Source organism: Typopeltis vanoorti, chromosome 3, assembly GCF_054136105.1.
Source record: "Typopeltis vanoorti isolate ZY-2024b chromosome 3, IOZ_Tvanoo_1.0, whole genome shotgun sequence".
Classification (NCBI taxonomy): Eukaryota; Metazoa; Arthropoda; class Arachnida; order Uropygi; family Thelyphonidae; genus Typopeltis; species Typopeltis vanoorti.
The window spans coordinates 120,195,173-120,215,137 of record NC_143551.1 but is presented as its reverse complement, the minus strand read 5'-3'; the positions used below and the strand labels follow the sequence as shown (position 1 = coordinate 120,215,137).

At 38.0% G+C, this 19,965-nt stretch overlaps 1 protein-coding gene across 1 annotated transcript in view; it reads right to left on the bottom strand.

Annotated features, from left to right (window-relative positions):
• LOC150108517 (receptor-type tyrosine-protein phosphatase mu-like) overlaps window positions 1-19,965 on the bottom strand; it is a 1,155,664-nt gene that overhangs the window by 44,739 nt on the left and 1,090,960 nt on the right. The window contains exon 43 of the mRNA XM_090415942.1: window positions 6,084-6,209. Within this exon, the coding sequence (XP_090272068.1) occupies window positions 6,084-6,209 (126 nt within the window). The remainder of the gene's footprint in view (window positions 1-6,083; window positions 6,210-19,965) is intronic.

Sequence of the window (19,965 nt, the reverse complement as noted above, 5' to 3'; positions counted from 1 at the left end):
AGACTTGATGATGATATGAAGCAAAAGGTACGCAATGTAAGGTCTTGAGGTTTGGGAAACATCGATGGGATGCTGCATACTCTATGGGAGGAGTTATACTGGAGGAAGTTGGGGAGACAAGAAATCTGGGGTTGATGATTGATAGAAACCTGAAGTTTAGGGGACATATTGCAAAGGTGGTGAAGGTAACACAGAGGATTGCTGCAATTATGAGAAGGACACTGACCTGCAGAAATAAAACAGTTATCATTCCGTTGTATAAGTTTCTGATCAGACCACACTTAGACTATTGTTCTCAGATTTGGTCCCCAGGATTTGAAAGGGGATAAATTAACTGTGGAAAGGGTACAAAGGCAGATTTCAGGACTATACAATGATAGTTATGAGGGTCGGCTGAGGGAATGTGGACTGCAGAGTTTGGTGGATAGAAGGAGGAGAGGTGACATGATTAAGACTTTTAAACTGTTGAGGGGTGGTTACAGGGTTGACACTGGGGAGTTCTTTTGCTTGGCTGAACAGCGGGAAGGAGTGATGACAAGAGGCCATCCCTGGAAGTTACGAAAGGAAACTGTGAGCAGGAGGGTGAGGAGTGGTTTCTTTGCATGGAGGGTGGCTGAACCATGGAATGCATTGCCTGATGGAGTGTTGAGAGCGAGAACGGTTAATGAGTTTAAGGAGGAGTGGTATGATAGACTTTGTGTTTCTTAGGGGGGGGGGGACCTCCAACCGATGAGTCTTGACAGACTTTATGTTCTTAGGAAGGACCTCCCACGATGAGTCTTTTGACTCCATGGAAGCCTGAATAATAATAATAATAATAGTTTGAAATAAATATTCATTGGAAAAAAAATTGGGGTGCTTAAGGGTCAAAGCTGTATAACTGAGAGGAGACCTCCACATAGCCTTTAAAGGAATGCGGAGAACCGACCAGGGCTTCTGACCTAATGTCCAATTGTCACCTTCTCGTGGTGCACCCTGTTGGGTATCTACTTGGATACTGAATGAACGAGGATGGGCTGGCAATTTGGGATTTAGCCGACCAAATTGTATTCTTATTGGTTAAAAAAAAATAAAAAATGATGGTACAACATGACAAAATTTCATGCCGGCTGGGGTGTCGCGCAGTTAAACAAGGCCCCCTTTGTTTTCGCCAGGGAACCAGGGCGAACAGCGAAAAGTCAGCTACTGGAACAAATCTGAAAACAAACCCCAACTCAACATCACCAGAGTTAAAGATCGGTACTATCAATGTAAGAAGCCTGAATGGCAAAGAAATGGAGCTAGCTGAGGAATTAGATACGTACCAGATCGACATAATAGGGGTGACTGAAACAAAAAAGACCAAAACTGGTGAGATCTTTCTGAGCAATAAATACAAAATGTTATATTCAGGCAATGATAATCAAGGAAAAGAAGGAGTAGCCATAGCATTCAACACAAAATACGAGGCTCATCTTCTTGAATGGCAGGCAGTCTGAAGTAGAGTAATGGGGACAAATATGAGAATGGGGAAATGGACAATGAGACTTATTTGTGCCTATGGTCCCACACTAAAGTAGAAGTGGAGAAATTTTTTGAGGCTTTAGAAAAAGCAACTGACACAATGAAAAAGGAAAAGTTGGTCCTTGTTGGGGATCTAAATAGCAGAGTAGGAAATGATTGTGAGACATACAAAAATATTTTGGGAAAATTTGGACAAAAGAGCAAAGCTAATAATAATGGCAAATCTCTGTGGGATTTCTGCTCAGGACATGGAATGGTTATTACTAACACCATGTTCCAACATAAAAATGTGCGCAAATTCACATGGAGAGAAGAGACAAGGAATAAGAAAAATCTCATTGACTATGTTATTGTTGATAGTGATGTTTTCTCCCTGGTGCAGGACACCAGAGTGTACAGAGGATTTGAAATTGGAAGTGATCAATATTTAGTCTTGAGTAAGATAAAATTGAATTTCATATTGAAAAGAACAACACGTAAGAAAGTTTTAAAGCAAATAAAAGTTGAGCAGCTCTCAGATGTGAACTGTAGACTAAAATACACAAAGATTATTGAAGAAAAAATGAAAGAGTTTGAGAATAGGAATCAAAATTTGGAGAATCAGTAGCAAACTCTGAAGAAAACATTGATTGATTCTGCCAGAGAGGCATGTGGTGAGGTTGTCTGCAAGGATAAAAAAATCAGAACGCCCTGGTGGACACAGGAAGTTAAAGAGGCAGTGAAGGAAAAGAAGAAAGCATATCAAAAGTTTCTGGCAAATAAGTCAGCTTGTGCTCTTAGAGAATATAGAGACATATGCAAGAATGCTAAACACTATGTAAAACTAGCTAAACAAAAGTCATGGGAGGACTTTGGCAAGAATATAGAAAATAAATATCAAGAAGGTGGCAAAATATTCTGGAGGTTGTTGAAGAAGCTTAGGAATAGAGGAAAGAGTGCTGTAAAGGAATTAGAGATGATAAAGGTGACATGAAAACTGGAGAAAAAGATATCCTTGAAGTATGGAGTAATTACTTTGAAAAACTGCTAAATGAAACAAGCAGTGACGACAGCACAGTGGTAAAAAACACTGACCAGGCATGCAGGCAGGAATACATATCCATACTTGGAGTAGAAAAAGCCATCAAAGGCTTGAAATGTGGAAAGGCAGCTGGAGTAGATGATATTAGACCAGAAATGCTGAAGTATGGTGGTATAAGAGTCTTACAGTGGCTGCACTGCATAGTTCAGAAAGCCTGGACAGAGGGACGAATTCCCGATGATTGGAGTAGAGCTTTCATAGTACCCATATATAAAAAGGGAAATAAATCTGCATGTGAGAATTACAGAGGTATTTCCCCACTGAGTGTTCCTGGCAAAATCTATGCAAGTATATCTGAGAAACAGTTGAGAAAAATTGTGGAAGAAAAGCTTGGTGAAGAACAAGCTGGATTCAGGCCAAACAGAGGCTCTCAGGATCAGATCTTCACTTTACAAGAAATAGTTGAGAAATCATGGGAATATAACAAAGATCTGTATTTAAGATTTGTCGATCAGGAAAAGGCATATGACAAGGTGTCAAGAGAGAAGCTATTCAATATGCTACAGTTATATGGTGTCAATGGGGCATTATATCAAGCAATAATTAGTCTTTATTTGAGTTGTAAGTCAGCAGTTAGAATTGAAGGAAGCAGGAAGATGGTTTAATGTTAAATCTGGTGTGAGACGAGGATGTACATTATCCCCTCTGTTATTCATTATCTATATGGATCACATTATGAAGGAAAGTGATAATAAACATGATATCAAAATTGGAGATGTTAATGTCAGCTCTTTGCTATATGCAGATGATGTTATACTTCTAAATAAATCCGCAACAAGTCAGCAAGATTCTCTGACTAAATTGAATAGCTGTTGTAATAGATATGCTATGAAGGTCAGCAATAAAAAGACAAAGACAATGAAAATAGGCAGCATCATTGAAAATGTCAACTGTGTTGTGAATGGAGAACATGTGGAACAAGTAAAACATTTCAGCTACTTAAGCACGATTTTTACTGAAGATGGTAAATTAAATATAGAAATAGACAACAGAATCAGCAAGGCTGGTATGGTGGGAAGTCAATTGAATAAATTCATATGGACTAAGAGAGAAATTAGTCGGAACACTAAATTAGCTGTATACAAGACAGTGTTCAAACCAGTTTTAACTTATGGATCTGAGAGCTGGTTTAGAAGTAAAACACTTGACCAAAGACTAGAGACTGCAGATATGAGAGTCCTGAGAAAGATTATAGGCGTGAACAGATGGCATCAATGGCAACATCATATTAAAAATGAGGATATTAAGAAAGAACTTGACACTGTCTGCATCCAGGAATGCGTTAGCAGAGCTAATCTCAGGTGGTACGGTCACCTAAACAGAATGGGCGAGGAAAAATTAGCAAAACAAGTGTTCTCTGCCAGGTTGGCAGCAAAATGACCCAGAGGAAGACCAAGATATAGGTGGATTGATACGGTACAAAGTGCCTTAGACGACAGAAATATAAGATCTGATAATGTTGGAGTCTTGACAAGTAACAGACTGATTTGGAGAAAAATTGTAGATAGGAAGTTAGTAATGATATAATTTTTTTCATGTAGTACTGTCATATCCTGTACACCCCGTGTGGGTACATGGCAGGAATTTGATGATGATGATGATGATGGAAAAAAAATTAAAGTAAATAATACCAGTAAAATGAGAAATGTTTCAGAAATGAAGAAATAATTGTGAATTTATCCTCTTTTCATTTATCTTAATCACACTTTTTAATATTTATGAAATATCCCTGTTACTGGTCTATGAATCCAGTTAGAGTCCAACTAGACTTGTAAAGGCTATTAAGTTAGTGAAAGGAAAATTTATTAAAATAAAAGGTGAATCACAGGTATTGTGGCATGTCTTCTATGTACAGTATTTTAAGTGTGTGTGTGACAAAACTCATAGCAAAAAGAAAACTCCTTTGATTTCTTAATTTAAAAATATGAAGCATTTCTTGCTTCACTAAAGAATGAAAGATATTTTTGAAAACATATTTCTGTTCAGTTTAATCCTTTATCCAAGTGTAAGCAAACAAAGTTTGTGCCTGAAAATATCTTCAGGAATGAAGTAAGGGGTGCATCCATAGGCAACTCATAGCAAAGGTGGACCAAGCTCTCATCACTTCTTTTCTCAGTATCTCCCATAATGCAAAGCACATCTCCTTGCAGACATGTATACTGCTATGCATTTAGGGGAAGGGGCCACTACCCAGACCGGTTTCAACCTTTATTGAGGTCTCGTCCGTGGGAGGCAGACCCAGAGTGGTGATACTAAGGCAGAAGCAATAGAGAGGTCATATTTTCCTATACGAGTTGCCAACTGGTATACCACCTTATTATTAAATTACTCTGGATTTAGAGAAAGATGTTGGAAGTTTATTTTGCACTTGGTTAGACTATAATGAATTTAGTTTCATCCTTTATCCAAGTGTAAGCAAACAAAGTTTGTGCCTGAACATATCTTCAGGACTGAGGTAAGGAGATGTGCTTTGTATTATGGGAGATACTGAGACAAGGAGTGATGAGAGCCTGGTCCACCTTTGCTACGAGTTGCCTATGGATGCACCACCTTACCTCAGTTCTGAAGATATTTTCAGCTGCAAACTTTGTTTGCTTACACTTGGATAAAGGATTAAACTAAATTCATTATAGTCTAACCAAGTGCAAAATAAACTTCCAACATCTTTCTCTAAATCCAGAGTAATTTAATAATAAGATGGTACACTGGTGGGCAACTCGTATAGGTAAATATGACCTCTCTATTGCTTCTGCTTTGGTATCATCACTCTGGATATGGCTCCCATTGATGAGACCTCAATAAAGGTCGAAATCGGTTGGAAGCTTGCGTGATGAATGGCAATGCTGTAGCCTGTGAAGTTTTAACTGAGGCTCGGCTGTTGCTGTCACCCAGGGCCTACATGGTGGGGTAATGCTGTAGTCTGTGAAGTTAACCGAGGCACGGCTGTTGCTGTTACCCTTCCAAATGAGCGGCTCTGCTCGCTGGTGGTGGTGGTGGTGTCAGGGGGGGGGGGCTGCCACGGTGTAGATCCAACTGAGTTTCTGACTTTCTGATCATACGGGTCACTCATTATTGGGTGATCTGAGGGATTTTACGAGTTTTTGGAAAGGTATCCCTGCACTTAAACAAAGGGAAACCGGTCTGGGTAGTGGCCCTTCCCTTAATGCATAGTAGTATGCATGTCCGCAAGGAGATGTCCTTTGCATTAATGGAGATACTGAGACAAGGAGTGATGACAACTTGATCCACCTTTGCTACAAGTTGCCTATGGATGCACCACCTTACCTCAGTCTTGAAGATATTTTCAGGTGCAACTTAGATAAAGGATTAAATTAAATTCATTATAGTCTAACCAAGTGCAAAATAAATAAATAAAAAATAATAATAAAAATAAACTTCCAATATTTCTGTTTCTCCCAAGACTTAGTATACACTTATGTGAACTGTGCTTATTTTTATAATGGCTAAATGGCTAACTAACTGAAATTTTACTTGTTACCTGTTTTGTATTGACCACCTTCATCATACGAATTATAAGTGGACCTTGATTTTCAAATGCAACAACACTGATTTTGTATGGACCACACTCAGTACTTCCTTCAGTAGGCCAATAGGGATTTATAATCTAAAAAAAGAGAAACGAAATAAAAAAGCGGACAGATTGTATAAATCTCACAACTCTCTCACATCATAAATACATATCTATGGCTTGGTGCAAGAAATGCCGATGTCAATTTTTATCAAACTCTCAAGACATTTCTTGCACAAAAATATATTCTGTAAAATACTGACAATGACATCATTTATTTTGATGCCAGTTATATTTTGGCCTCAATGTTTCTAACATTGAAAATATAGAAGTTTTGAATCTCAATATAATGTTTAAATCAACTTGGTTAGAAATTGAAATTAGCAGTCCTTGTATCAGGTCGGAGAGATATCATTAATGAATACATTTCTTAAAATAAATAAATAAAGTTTGATTATGCATTTTACTCATATGAAAGTATCATTACACTATAAATTATCTGATAAGGAAGATCTTCAAATTCAATTACTGAGTCAGTCATGTCATGTCACCAATTCTATATCCTATATGATGTTCACTTTTTTTTTTTTGCTGAACCCTTTTCACTGTCAAAAATAAATAAATAAAGCTATGAATAATTTATGAAGTTTCTTGTGAAAATGAGATGGAAAATAGTCCAGTCATTATTCAAGCCGAGGCATATGGTGTCTTTCTCACATGGATACATTCTTTGAAGAGATAATCTTGCTTACTATTTGAAACAAAGTGTTGGTGTTTTCATGATGATATGTTCTTGCACAACAATTACTCAGGCTAACGGACCTTTTTGTTTTATTATTATTATCATCCTAATATCCCATGGAGTCAAATTCATCTAGGAGGTCCCTTTTGTCATACACACAGCTCATCATACCATGCCTTAAAGACATTCAAATTCTCTGCAGACACTAAGCTTCTCCTCTAATCTCCCATCATTTTATGAAAAACCTCTTCAACATTAATCCTATAACAACCCCTTACCAACTTATACATCTCTATCATATCTGCCCTCTTCCGTCTACCCACTAGACTCGGCAAATTGCATTGTCTCAACCTTTCTTCGTATTCAACATTCCAGAGATCAGAAACTATTTTGGTCAATCACCTCTGAACCTTCTCCAACATCTCTTTATCCTTTTGAAAACTTGTAACCAAATCTGTGCACAGTAGTCAATATATGGCCTGATCAGAGCCATATACAATGGAACCAGAATCTCCATATTTCTACAAGTCAGTGTCCTCCGCATCACTACCAGAATCCGTTGTGTTGTCTACACAGTTTTGGCAATATGTAAACTTAATTTTAGATCCTTATCCACCATCATCCCAAGATTTCTAATTTCCTACACCTGTAACAATATATCCCCACCATTACACTGTAAATTCTAAATCCCATCTTTGCTTTCCAAAATTTAAAACTTTATATTTTGCAACATTAAACTGGCATCCTCACTACCTGAGCATGCCATTCACTGAGTCTGTTCAATTCTTGTAAGGCAACAACAAATACTTTACTACTCATACTTCATTCCAGCTTTGCATCATCTGCAAACAACTGTATATCCTCATTCAAATCTTCCCCAATATCATCAACATTAAACAGCAATGGTCCTAAAACAGCCCCCTTAAGCACATCACTAGTGACTTTCCTCTTCTGGGATATTACTCTCCAATGCACAACTTGTTGATACCTATCAGACAGCCAATCTCCAAACTAATGCAGTAGTCTAATATCCAACCCCATACGCTCTAGTTTGACTATCAGCTTATCATGAGGTAATCTATAAAAAGCCTTTGCAAAGTCTAAGTGTACTATTGTGTATTCATCTCCCACATCCAATGCTGCTGTCACCTTATTATAATAAGTAAGTAGATTACTAAAACACAACCTCCCTTTAGCAAATCTGTGCTGCCCATCAAAGATAATACTATTGTTGTCAACCCAATTCTGGATCCTGATTCTCAATAGCCTTTCCAACACTTTAACCACCACACCTAGCACACAGATTGCCCTATTATTTGATGCTCAAATTCTGTCAATTTGTCCTTTATGGTACAATCTTACTTTCCTTCTATTCCTTTGAAACTTGACCCAAAGTAATAAGATGCGTCATCAGGTCCCATAGCCTTATTACCATCAAGTTTGCTTAATTCCCCATATACCACTTCCTCAGTCAGAGTCAGCCCCCCCCCATTGCATCATCCACTGCTCTTAAACTCCATGATCTTACATTCACAAGGATGAAAGACTTTTATGAACTGCTCATTAAATATCACAACTATATCGTCTGAGCAGTTGTCCTTATACCATTTTCTCCAATATAATTATTAAAAGGAATAATTATCTTACCATAATTATTATTTTTTTTTTTTTCTAGTTGCATATCAAAAGAACTCCTTAGGATTTTTTTTTTGGCTTTATTAGCTAAATGCTGCTCACATTGAACTTTTGCAGTCCTCATCATTCGAGTGACAATGTTCTTTGCATTTTTCATGGAATTGATTATCACCACTCATTTTATGTTGCCCCCATAATACTTTTATTTCTGTATTGCATGCTTAATCTCTTCATTCATCCATTTCACACCAACCTTATTTAATCTTCTGACCTTTGGAATACATTTAGACATTGGTTCTACTAGATGGTTCTTGAATATCACTCAAGCAGCATTGATCTCCTTTTTACCCAACTCCTCATTCCATGCTACAGCTGCAAGCTGTCTCCTGAGCTTCTCATAATCACCAGCCTTGTACTTCGACATATACACTTTCCTCAAGGAAGTCCTCACATGATTAGCAACCACCCAAGTAATCACTTCATGGTCACTCTTACTAACTGGAGGGAAATTTGACACCTCATTTATAATAATATCCCCTGATGAGGTGATCAAATCCAAGACTCTCGATCCTCGTGTGCCCTCTGTTATATACTGTTTGAGGTAGCTGTCCCTCAAAAACTCAAGAAATTTTCTTTACTTTTGATTGCTATCTCATCTTCCCAATCTATATTACCATAATTAAAATCACCCATCATGCTCACCCTTTTCTCATTTGCTTGGCTAATCTTCTTATTCATTTCCTGGTTCCCACCCTCCACATTCTCAGGTCAATAGCAACATTCAATGAAGTATTTCATTCTAGTCGCCTCTATCTCATGCTCTACTGCCTCAAAAACCACTATCACTATCCCCCCCTGCATCTACCTTCTCATCCAAACAGGTCTCACATATTCCAATGTTTTCTAACAACAGTTTCCTAACTAATTATTTCCATCAGTCACCATATCTATGCAAAGTATATTCTTATGAAAGCAAAGGTTTCTGTGGGTAAGCAGTTCTGGAGATAGTTTTTGGTACTGAGACCATATGTTTATTAAACAATAAAAAATAACAGAATAAAAAACTTGACAAGTTTCATTCATTGTAAGACTTACATCATCAGGGGGTAATGGTGTGTAAAAGTTTAACATAACAACCAAAGATTAATTGATAATTATTTCTAAATCACTTAGGGAATTGAAACAACGTAGATCCGAATATAAATTAAATAATACTTTAATAGATATTTCCGATATTTCGGCAATGTCACATTGCCATTTTCTAAAGGCACTTACAAAAAGGCAGGTGCACACAGGCACTAACAATACAGAAACTGAGAATGAAGATATGAAGCTATCGTTCTCCTAGAAGTCCTGATGGTGCCCTCTGGCGGGCTAAGTAGGTGTTCTTGGCCGTTGGGCTGAAGGTCTGCTGATATATGCCTCCCAAATTTGGGGCAGTCGCATACAACCAAATTTGTTGAGGTTTGGAGAGTTTCTTAGGACAGAGGCTGATTCCATAAATAATCTTTCGAATTTATATTTGCTCCGGTGTATTATTGTTGCTTTCTTCCACCGTATTCTGTGGAAGAAAGCAACTCTGGATTCTGAGTATCCAGAGCATGGTCTGCAAGACCAGAATGGCTATACTTGTAAAACCGGATGTAGTCCTTGTGTTCAGAAATTCTGATATTTGCTGTCCTGCCTGTTTGGCCAAAGTATGACAGTTTACAACTGCAAGGAACCTGGTATACACCAGGTAGGTCTAGGGGAAGTGGTTGGTCTTTGGTAGAGCAGATAAGGGATGCCAATTTTCTGTAAGGCCTGTAACAGGAGGTGAGGTCATGTTTTTTTAGAATTTTGGTAATTTTTTCCTGAGGTGCCTCGGATGTAGCGAATGGTGATGGATTTAGAGTAATCTTTTTTTGTGGAGGGGGGAGGAGGGGGGCTGTGGTTTGTAGGTTTTAATATTTTTTGGATTTTTTTGGGGGGGGTAGCCATTGGCTGAGAAAGTGTTGAGGATGTGATTTAGTTCAGTGTTAAGGGCTATGTCATTAGAACAGATTAGTTTAGCCCTGTTGTATAGTGTTTTTACCACTCCATATTGTTGTGAGGGGTGGTGGTGGGATTGTTGGTGGATGTATCTGCCTGTATGGGTGGGTTTTCTGTAAACTGAGAAAACCAAAGTTCCATCAGGCTGGCGGGTGACTAGTGTGTCTAGGAAAGGGAGGCAGTTGTTTTCCTCTTTTTCCAGGGTGAACTTGATTCTGGCGTGTTGGTTGTTTAAGTGTGTAAGGAAGGAGAGGAGTGTTTCAGAGCCATGTGGCCAAATAGCAAACAAATCATCAACGTAGCGAAGCCATATAGTTGGTTTTTGTGGGGCAGAGGCCAAGGCTTTTTCCTCAAAGGTCTCCATAAAGAAATTGGCCAAGGGTGGGGAGAGTGGTGAGCCCATGGCTGTCCCCTCTATTTGTTTGTAGAATACAAATAGAGGGGACAGCCTGACAAACGGAAAGTTAAATGGCCACATGAAAAATGTGTTTTCTATTTTCTCATACTATTTGTACTTTATTGTATTACTCTACGTTAATAATCAGATAGTGAAATCTAATTTGTGTGTGCATCCTGTGAATGAAACTAACTGAAATACTCTAAAACACGTTAATGTTTTACTGCATAAATGTACTGTAAACAGGTAAGTAATTGAGTGTGATTAATGGGTGAAGTGGAGTTAAATCCAACTAACACAAAGTTTGTAGAACGTATCCCTGACTTATGTAAGAGTTATGTATGTATGTATGTATGTATGTATGTACACTGGTGCCCAAAAGCTATGGACAAACTACATTTTTACCTATATAATGAAACATTTTCATGACTACAGCCAAATATGGACATAAATTTATTGCCAGCATACTAATATCTTATATTACACAAAAAACGTGTTATAAATTTTGAATAAATTAAACTGCAATACATTTCTGGCAAAAGTTAAAAATTTCCTAAGAATGTAGTTAAGGAATTAATGTACAGTACTTATAGAAAACTATGCAGAGAGACCTAAACTGTGATGCAATTCTCACTTCATACCATAGTCAGCACTAAGTGATTCAAGAGTTCTTGGGGCAAACTGGTCCACTCCTCCTTCAAAGCAAAGTTAAGGCCTTGTTTGTTTTCTGGAAGGGAATTTCAAGCAGCAATGCATCTCCCTATTGCATCCCAAATGTGTTCTATGAAGTTGAGACCTGGGGCATCCTGGTAACCAATTTGATTAATATCCTTAGTTTCCAGAAGTATTTTCACTGCTTGTGTATGATGTGGTGTGGTACTGTCATCCATAAAAATGAATTATTTGATTACAGTACCATGAACAATCGAACATGATGTTGAAGACCTTTGTTGCAATATCATTCACAATGACTCACATCTGTAAAGAGTCTATTAGACCATTGGTGTCTAGTCCAATTATTATGGATACAATGCCACTGAAAATGTGCTCTACGACGAGCTGTGTCAGACTAAAGGCCTTCAGGTGTATAGGCCTACTTGTCACAGACGTCTTGCCACCATGTAACACTAAAAGAAAAGCATTCATTTTAATAAAATTATGGAGACTACAACTGCATTAGGAATACAAAGACAAGCTATATTACATTTCTAACAGTAAGCTAACGTGACAATGATTTGATCATTCGTTATTCTACTGGCCTGACCTCTGGTGGAAAAAAAACTACACCAAAGCCATAAACAAACAACATAATGAAAGTCAGAACTTGCTTTCCTTTCCTTTCTAGATACACTTGTCACATGTGTATCTTGTTTCTGGCAGTCTTTCCTTCACTGTTTACCATAAGCCTACACATACTAGCCAATATATACACATAAACTCTTACCATCACCCAATACAAAAACTAGGTGTCATTAAAACACTGAAAAACAGGGCTTTGAAGATTTTCTCCAGTGAAAAACTTAAATATGAATTAAGTTATCAGCAATACTTCCTGAACAATGGCTACAGCCAAAATACTATCAATTCCATCAAGGTTCACAAGACTCCACTTAAAAACAAAAATAAACTACATTATAATAAAACTGTAGCCATTCCATATTAAAGGTATATCAGATATAAACAGAATACTACAGAAATACAACCTTAATGCCACCTTTAAACCTGCTGCAAAATTATTATTATTATTACGAGCAACTCCAAGGAATCCTTAGACTCATTGAGGGAGACCCTAACATCATGTCAAGAACAACTATTCAATACTCACACAGTATCTATCATACTTTGCCTTGAACTCATTTACAATCATGGCACCCACAACAAACTCTAGCAGCTTATTCCACTCATTCACCACTCTCCAAGTAAAAAAACCTAGCTCTAACACTCTTGCCCAGCTTCCATGTATGGCCCTAGTCCTCCCACCGCCAGTCCTGTTCTCAAAAATATCTTCTGAATTAATCCTATAGAAACTCTTCAGTCATTTGAATGTTTCAATCATATCACCCCTCTTCTGCCTATCAACCAATTTCTGCAACCATCAAATCTTCAACCTGTTCTCATAAGGTTCATTTCATAGACCTGCTATCATCTTGGTCACTTGTTTCTGGATCCTCTCCACCTCCTCCCCATCAAGAAGAAACCCTGGCACCCAAATATGGGCACAGTAGTCTAGATGGGGTCTTGTCAAGGCTCGATACAGAGGAACAATAACTTGCTTGTCTCTGCTAGTCAAAGTATTCTTCAGTAACCAAGTGATTTGATGAGTTGATTTAGCCACTTTTGCAATGTTCCCCCTAAACTTCAACTCCCTATCCACCAACATTCTGAAATCCTGGCCTCATCAATCTCCTGGAGTACAGTTCCACCAATGTGGTATACTGCTGCTAATCTTTTCACCCCAAAATGCATAATATTACATTTGGCCAGATTAAATTGACATCCATTCTCCTTAGCCCAGTCCTCCAAACTATCCAAATCATCCTGCAAAATTTTGACATCCTGTGCATTCACTATTGCTGTACCCAACTTTGCATCATCAGCAAACAAATGAACAGTTCCTCTCAGATCCTTTCCTATATCATTAATGAACAAATTAAACAGTAGTGGTCCAAGAACAGAACTCTGCGGCATACCACTAGTCACAGGCCGTCTTTTGGACTCTATTCGTGAATAAAATACTCTCTGATATCTCTCCATCAACCATCCTCCTATCCATCTCACCAACCCTATATCCATCCCATATGTTGCAGTTTACTGATTAGAATTCCATGTGGTATCCTGTCAAAGGCCTTAGCAAGGTCCAGCAGAATCACTGTAAACCCATTACCCTTATCCAGTTCAGCCATCACTGTGTTATAAAACATGAGCAAGTTACTGAGGCATGATCTACCCTCACAAAACCATGCTGTCCCACATACAGTATCCCATTTTCATCTATCCATTCCTGTATTTTCCTCTTGACTACTTTCTCCAAGACCTTGACAACGACTCCTAATATGCTGATCGGTCGGTAATTTCCAACAGCAGTCTTGGAACCTCCTTTATGCAGTAGAACTATTTTCCCCTCTTTCCACCTCCTCAGGACTAACTCAGACTTGATACTCAAATTAAACAAAATGGTCAAGGGCACTGACAATTCTTTAGCCACTTCACATACGACACGAGCTGGTATACCATCCAATCCCACTGATGTATTCACATTGAGGTTTTGTAATAGACTATTCACTCCACTTCATTCACCACAATTCCCTTATAAGCTGTTTGTTCCTTCATTCCTGCAATATCACTACCTGGGTGATATTGTTAGATCGTGAATGAGGCCTGCCTCTGCTAGACAGACTCTCATTCAGGATCTAACAAGAACGGAGCCTAAGTAAAGAAAATACCTGTACTGCTGGTGAAAATTGTACTAGAAAGAAATAAGGAAAGGGGTGAAGTGTATCATATAATTGTCTATTAAGTGTATATCTATTCACCCAATGGAGAGGAAACATTGTAAAATATTAATATGTGTGAATTAAAAGGGAAATATATGTGTGTAAATTGGAAGTGGAAAATAATATGTGTAAACAGAAACAGAAGAATAATATTTGTAAGTTGCAACAAACAAAAAAAAGGGGAAATGTTGACAATCAACTCAAGGACAGATTCTATGAAACTGTGCATGCCACAGTGATGACTAAGAGTCATAAGGTCTTAATAAACCACTACTTTGATAAACCCATTGTTGAACCTTACAAGCAAGATTTCGCAAATTCTCTGGGAGGAGCTCTCTCACAGGTTCGAGATGAAAGACTTCGATGCGACCGTGACTGTAAGCAGCAGGAGGAAAAGAGAGTTGATGGTTGGAAAATTGAGAGAGTGGGGGAAGAAGGTGAAAGATGTATGACGTGAGAAGGAGGTCCGACAAAAAAAAAACTCCAAGTGCAGACCGACGAAATAAAGGCTCAGATCCAAAATGAGACCTAAACTGTGATGTCCCTCCTGTAGGGTACAGAAGTTCCAGACAGGCGTCTCAGATGTTTCCAACGACGGCAGAAATCCAGTGCGCGTCAATCCATGAGATGGGAAAGCAATCTGCAGAGTGAACAAAAGGTCCAACCAGGATATGCACTTGACTTGCACGTGGTGATTGAGTGAGACTGTATGCTGCAAGAAATGGTAAGGTAATTTTGACCTATCTAAAGTTCAAGAGGGAGCATTGAATGAAAAATTCGGCTTAAGTACATTTACAGAAAGGAAGACTGAGACTATTTTATTAGTTAGTGGAACTTTTAGGGACATTGGACTGGTAGTCCGAAGAGATATGTTGTGTGATCCTTGCAGAAAAATTTTGTATGTGTATGTTACCTTAGCTGTCTCCCTCAAGATACATGTCTAGACAATTCTTAGTATATACCTATGTTCATACCCTCTCTTAGAAGATAATAGATGTCATATTCTGAAATTGTCATGTAAATGCTACTAAAAGTGTTTAATCTAAATTAAGGGAATTAACGAATTGATTGATTTATGTTTCATGTATACTGATAGTGTGAAATAAAACTTTATGTTTATAGTTGAATCCTGGTCATCGAATTGTGTTTGAGAGCGACATTGCCACTCACCAAAATATGGACTATGACAAAAAGGGGAAAGAGTGATTCAGTAATATTAAGACTAGAAAAGGGCACGACTGCAATCTCCCAAAAATCCAGACACCATCCTGCCTGATTAGAGTCAAGCAGGATAGTTATCTAGATTAGGGGAAAGGGCCCACAGTGTATTAAGATAGACAACTCTAACTGGCACAGAACAAATAAATTTGTTAGAGTCCATGACCCAGGGAAAATTTTAGGATCCCTGGCCACAAGGAAGCAATTGATGTCATATTCAAAATTAAGAACCAACGTTCACGAGACACCAGTCTAACAATATACTCTTGCAAAGTGCTCACTCAGTAATTCCACTATATCAACTGATTCAATTACCTCCCTACCATCAGCATTCTTTAAATCATTCTGCCGTATGCATTTTTGTTGCTTTTACTTGCAACATATTGAAAAAACTGTTTGGGATTCTCTTTAGCCTGCATGGCTAATTTTCTTTCATAATCTGCTTTTGATTTTCTTACCACACTCGTTACCCTTCTGGCCTGTGCTTTATACCTTTCATGTGCCTGCAGGTCACCTTTCTCCTTAAATTCCCTCCACAGTTGTTTCTTTTTTTGCAGCTCAAGCTTAATGGTGTTATTTATCTATTTAACCCCTACTTGATTTACTATTCAGGCTCTAGGTATGCAGTTAGACATTGCCTCCTGCAAACACTCCTTAACCACCTCCCATGCACTATCAACATCCAGCCCTTGAAGTTTTACATGCCATGGCACTGAACCAAGCAAGCTCCTAAGCTTGTCATACTTACCAGCCTGGTAATTTTACATGTACCCTGTCTTCATTGAAAATTCCACACCTTTGGCCACCTCCCAAGTCAAGACCCTATGATCACTCTCACCAATTGGTGGCAACGTGGTCATATTCATTACAGCCAAATTCTCGGATGCAATTACTAGGTCAAGCACTCTCTGACCCCTAGTATTTTCCATTACATGCTGCAGCAGATAGTTATCCCTTAATAACTGCATAAAATCCAATTCTTCCTCCCATGTGCTCTCCTCCTTCCAGTCAATGTTACCATTGCTGAAATCTCCCATAATAATAACCCTACTTCCACTCATTGCTTCTATTTGCTTATGCATACTATCTCCACCATCTATTCCATCACCTGGTCTATAGCAGCACCTAACTGTATATTTTGTTCTGCTAGTCACAATCTCACACCAAATAGCCTCAAATGAGCTCTTTTCACTATCCTGCAATACAATTTCAATTCTCCTTGGCTGCAGTTCATCAGCTATCATCAATAACACTCCTCCCTGCATTTTATTCTCTCTGTCCCTCCTGAACACACTATACCACTCACATTCTATCCCACTAGCTATATCATCTTCTGTCAGTCATGTTTCGCTAATGCCAATAACCTGTGTCCTGGAAGAGCCAACCAAGGCCAAAAATTCTTCCTTCTTGTTCCTAATACTCCTGGCATTAGTATACATGAAATGCAGAAGCCCGTTAGCCCCACCCCTATCCTGATGCCTTATACTAACTATCCCATTCTGATGTGTTGTCCTCCGTACTTGCTCGGGCATATTATACACATTCATAAACTCAACTGCCTCCCTAAAGTCTGCATATCCACTCCCCCCCCCCCCTTAATAACTCTATTTTCCCTGATTCTGCACATCCACTTCCACTTCATTTAACAACACTTTTTCCAGTCTCTGCACACCAAATTCATTCAGATGCAAATCATCCATCTTATATAAATCCTTTCACCCATCACACTCACCGCACACGTCCACAAACTCTACACCACTCCTCCTGCATAACCTGCGCATAGCGTCATTTGCAATTATGGCCCTCCTTCTCAACTCTTCTCTGTCATACTGTGGCAACAGACTCACTATCTTAACTCTCTCACTCTTTTCTTTTGCTATCTCTAGTAATTCCCTCAGGTTCTCTCTCATAGCAAATTCATCACCTTTTAAATCATTTGTTCCTGCCACTACTATCATTTCTTTTACCCTCTGCTTTTGCGCTCTGATAGACTCACTTACATCCTTAATTTTCGTACCCGGTAAGTACAATTTTAACAAACTCTCATCTATTACACCTCTTACTAAAGAATCCCTGTACAGCACTTGCTCCTTCATTTTTCTTACACTCCCGATCATACTCTTTTTTTTTTTTCTTATCATACATTTGCCTTTTATTAGCTGATGCGCTCGGTAAACAATTTTGCAAATGCTCAAGATGCCGCTTCGCCCTATGTATCACTCCACACAACCATGCAATCTCACTCATTGAAACCAACTCTTCATTTTTTTTATCCGTTAAACCATTTTCACACTCTGTATTTTTATGTTCACTCTCACTTTCAACACCGCTCTCAAAGCTATCTGGTAGTACTATATTGCAAATTCCTATCATATCACTATTTTCTATATTCTGACTTTCAACATCGACATCAATCTCACGACCTGAGACACTTCAAATCCTCACTTTCCTTACACTTTCAGCATTTACTCCGCTATCATATCGAACTGAACTCCAACTGCTCTCTGCAAAAGCATACATCTCACAGACGTTACACCAAACAAACTCCCTTACGTTAAAATTTTTGAAGAAAGATGGCAATTTGGACGGCATTGTTTTTCTTCTCATCGTTGCCATGTGCACGCTATCTATCGTATCTTATCAAAATACTAATTAAATAATGCAGAAAACACACAAAAATCACACAAACACACTAAGTTACCAAAAGTAAACAATACTACATAAGATTCAAGCAATATTGCCAAGGAGCTCTCTACAAACACTACACACCATGTAGCCCTCTAGTGGCAATATCACCTATATAGGTGAAACAGGATGCACAATTCCTATCAGAAAAAAGGAACATAAACATCATATTAAATTTAATAACTTGGTAATTCTGGCCTTTCTGACCATGCCCTGAATACTCTATATAGAATTGACTGGAAAGGCACCTATTGTTTACATCACAACAAAATGTGGTATGAGCATAAATTTAAGGAGGCCTGTGAAATTTTTATCAACCACCCTAATCTTAAAAATAATGGTGGTCTAAAATTTCCAAGAATATGGATGGCACATATTCTACCCACTTAACCTTTTGGTGGAAGAGTTAATTATAATTAGGACTGTAAGCGATCCAGAATCATAACTGTAATATAACACTCTTGTTAAATTATTGATTAGGTCACCACTTTTGCTGTATTAAAACTATCTATATGAATTTGTTCTCTGATGATGTTATAAATAGAATATAGCCTTGATGTAGTTTTTTTGCACTAAAAAACACACGTACTAACCACAGTAATGACTATCCCCCACTAGAGGTCAAGTGAGTTGAATAACAGTTGATCAAATCATTGTCACTTTGGCTTACTGTTAGAAATGTAATATAGCTTGTCTTTGTGTGTGTGTGTGTGTGTGTATACTCCCAGATGAATGAAGGTTGAAACATCGGGAAATTAAAGTAGTCATTCTAACACGGTTGTACCCATCATTTTACTAAAAAGGGAATGTACCTGTGCTTGAATGCAGCAGACTTGCAGGTTGACCTGCCATGGTATGTCGATATGCTTTGTTATCATAACCAAAAATATGTCTTCGTGCTTCATGTTAGGGCAAAGGCGACCTCTTAGCAAATGTCTGGAACACATTTCATTGATCTGAAACACTGTCTAGAGCCTGGATACAATGCAATATGAGATTCCAAACTCTCTGGCGATATCAATAATTCTTTATCCTTCTTCAAACTTTTCAATAATTCTTCCCAGTGTGAAATCATCTGGATGATATCTTTGAGACATTACAATAAAGTTTCCTTCATTACATGAAGGAATAAAATTTGCAACTTTATTCCTTCAATCACAATTCACTTAGTGCAACCAGCTTTTATCCTGTTGGGTTCTACCTCATGAACATTTTGTTCACAATTTGAAACTTTGAATTTGTACCTGCTTTCTACAAAAAATTGTTGGTTATACAAACTGCCACAGGATGATTCATCTGAATTTGCAATTGTAATCTTCAGAAATAGTGTTCATCTTAGGTTTTGGACACCAGTGTATCTATAGTATATATTATGCATATGTATTCCTGATGATGACCTTGATATAAAGGTTGAAACATTGAGTGCTTTTTTACCTTAGTTTTAAGTAAAGTAAATGTTCTAACACTGTAGTCTGTCTTTAATATTTAAGATAAATCTTTTTCATTCAAAAGTCAAATCAGCAAATTTAATAACGCTCGTTAATAAGATGAAAAAGAAGTGAATGCACAAAATTTGTAAAGGACTAAACGGGGACATGCTATTGTTTGCAGATGATGCAAAGTTGGGAATAAGTATAAGGAGTAGAGCAA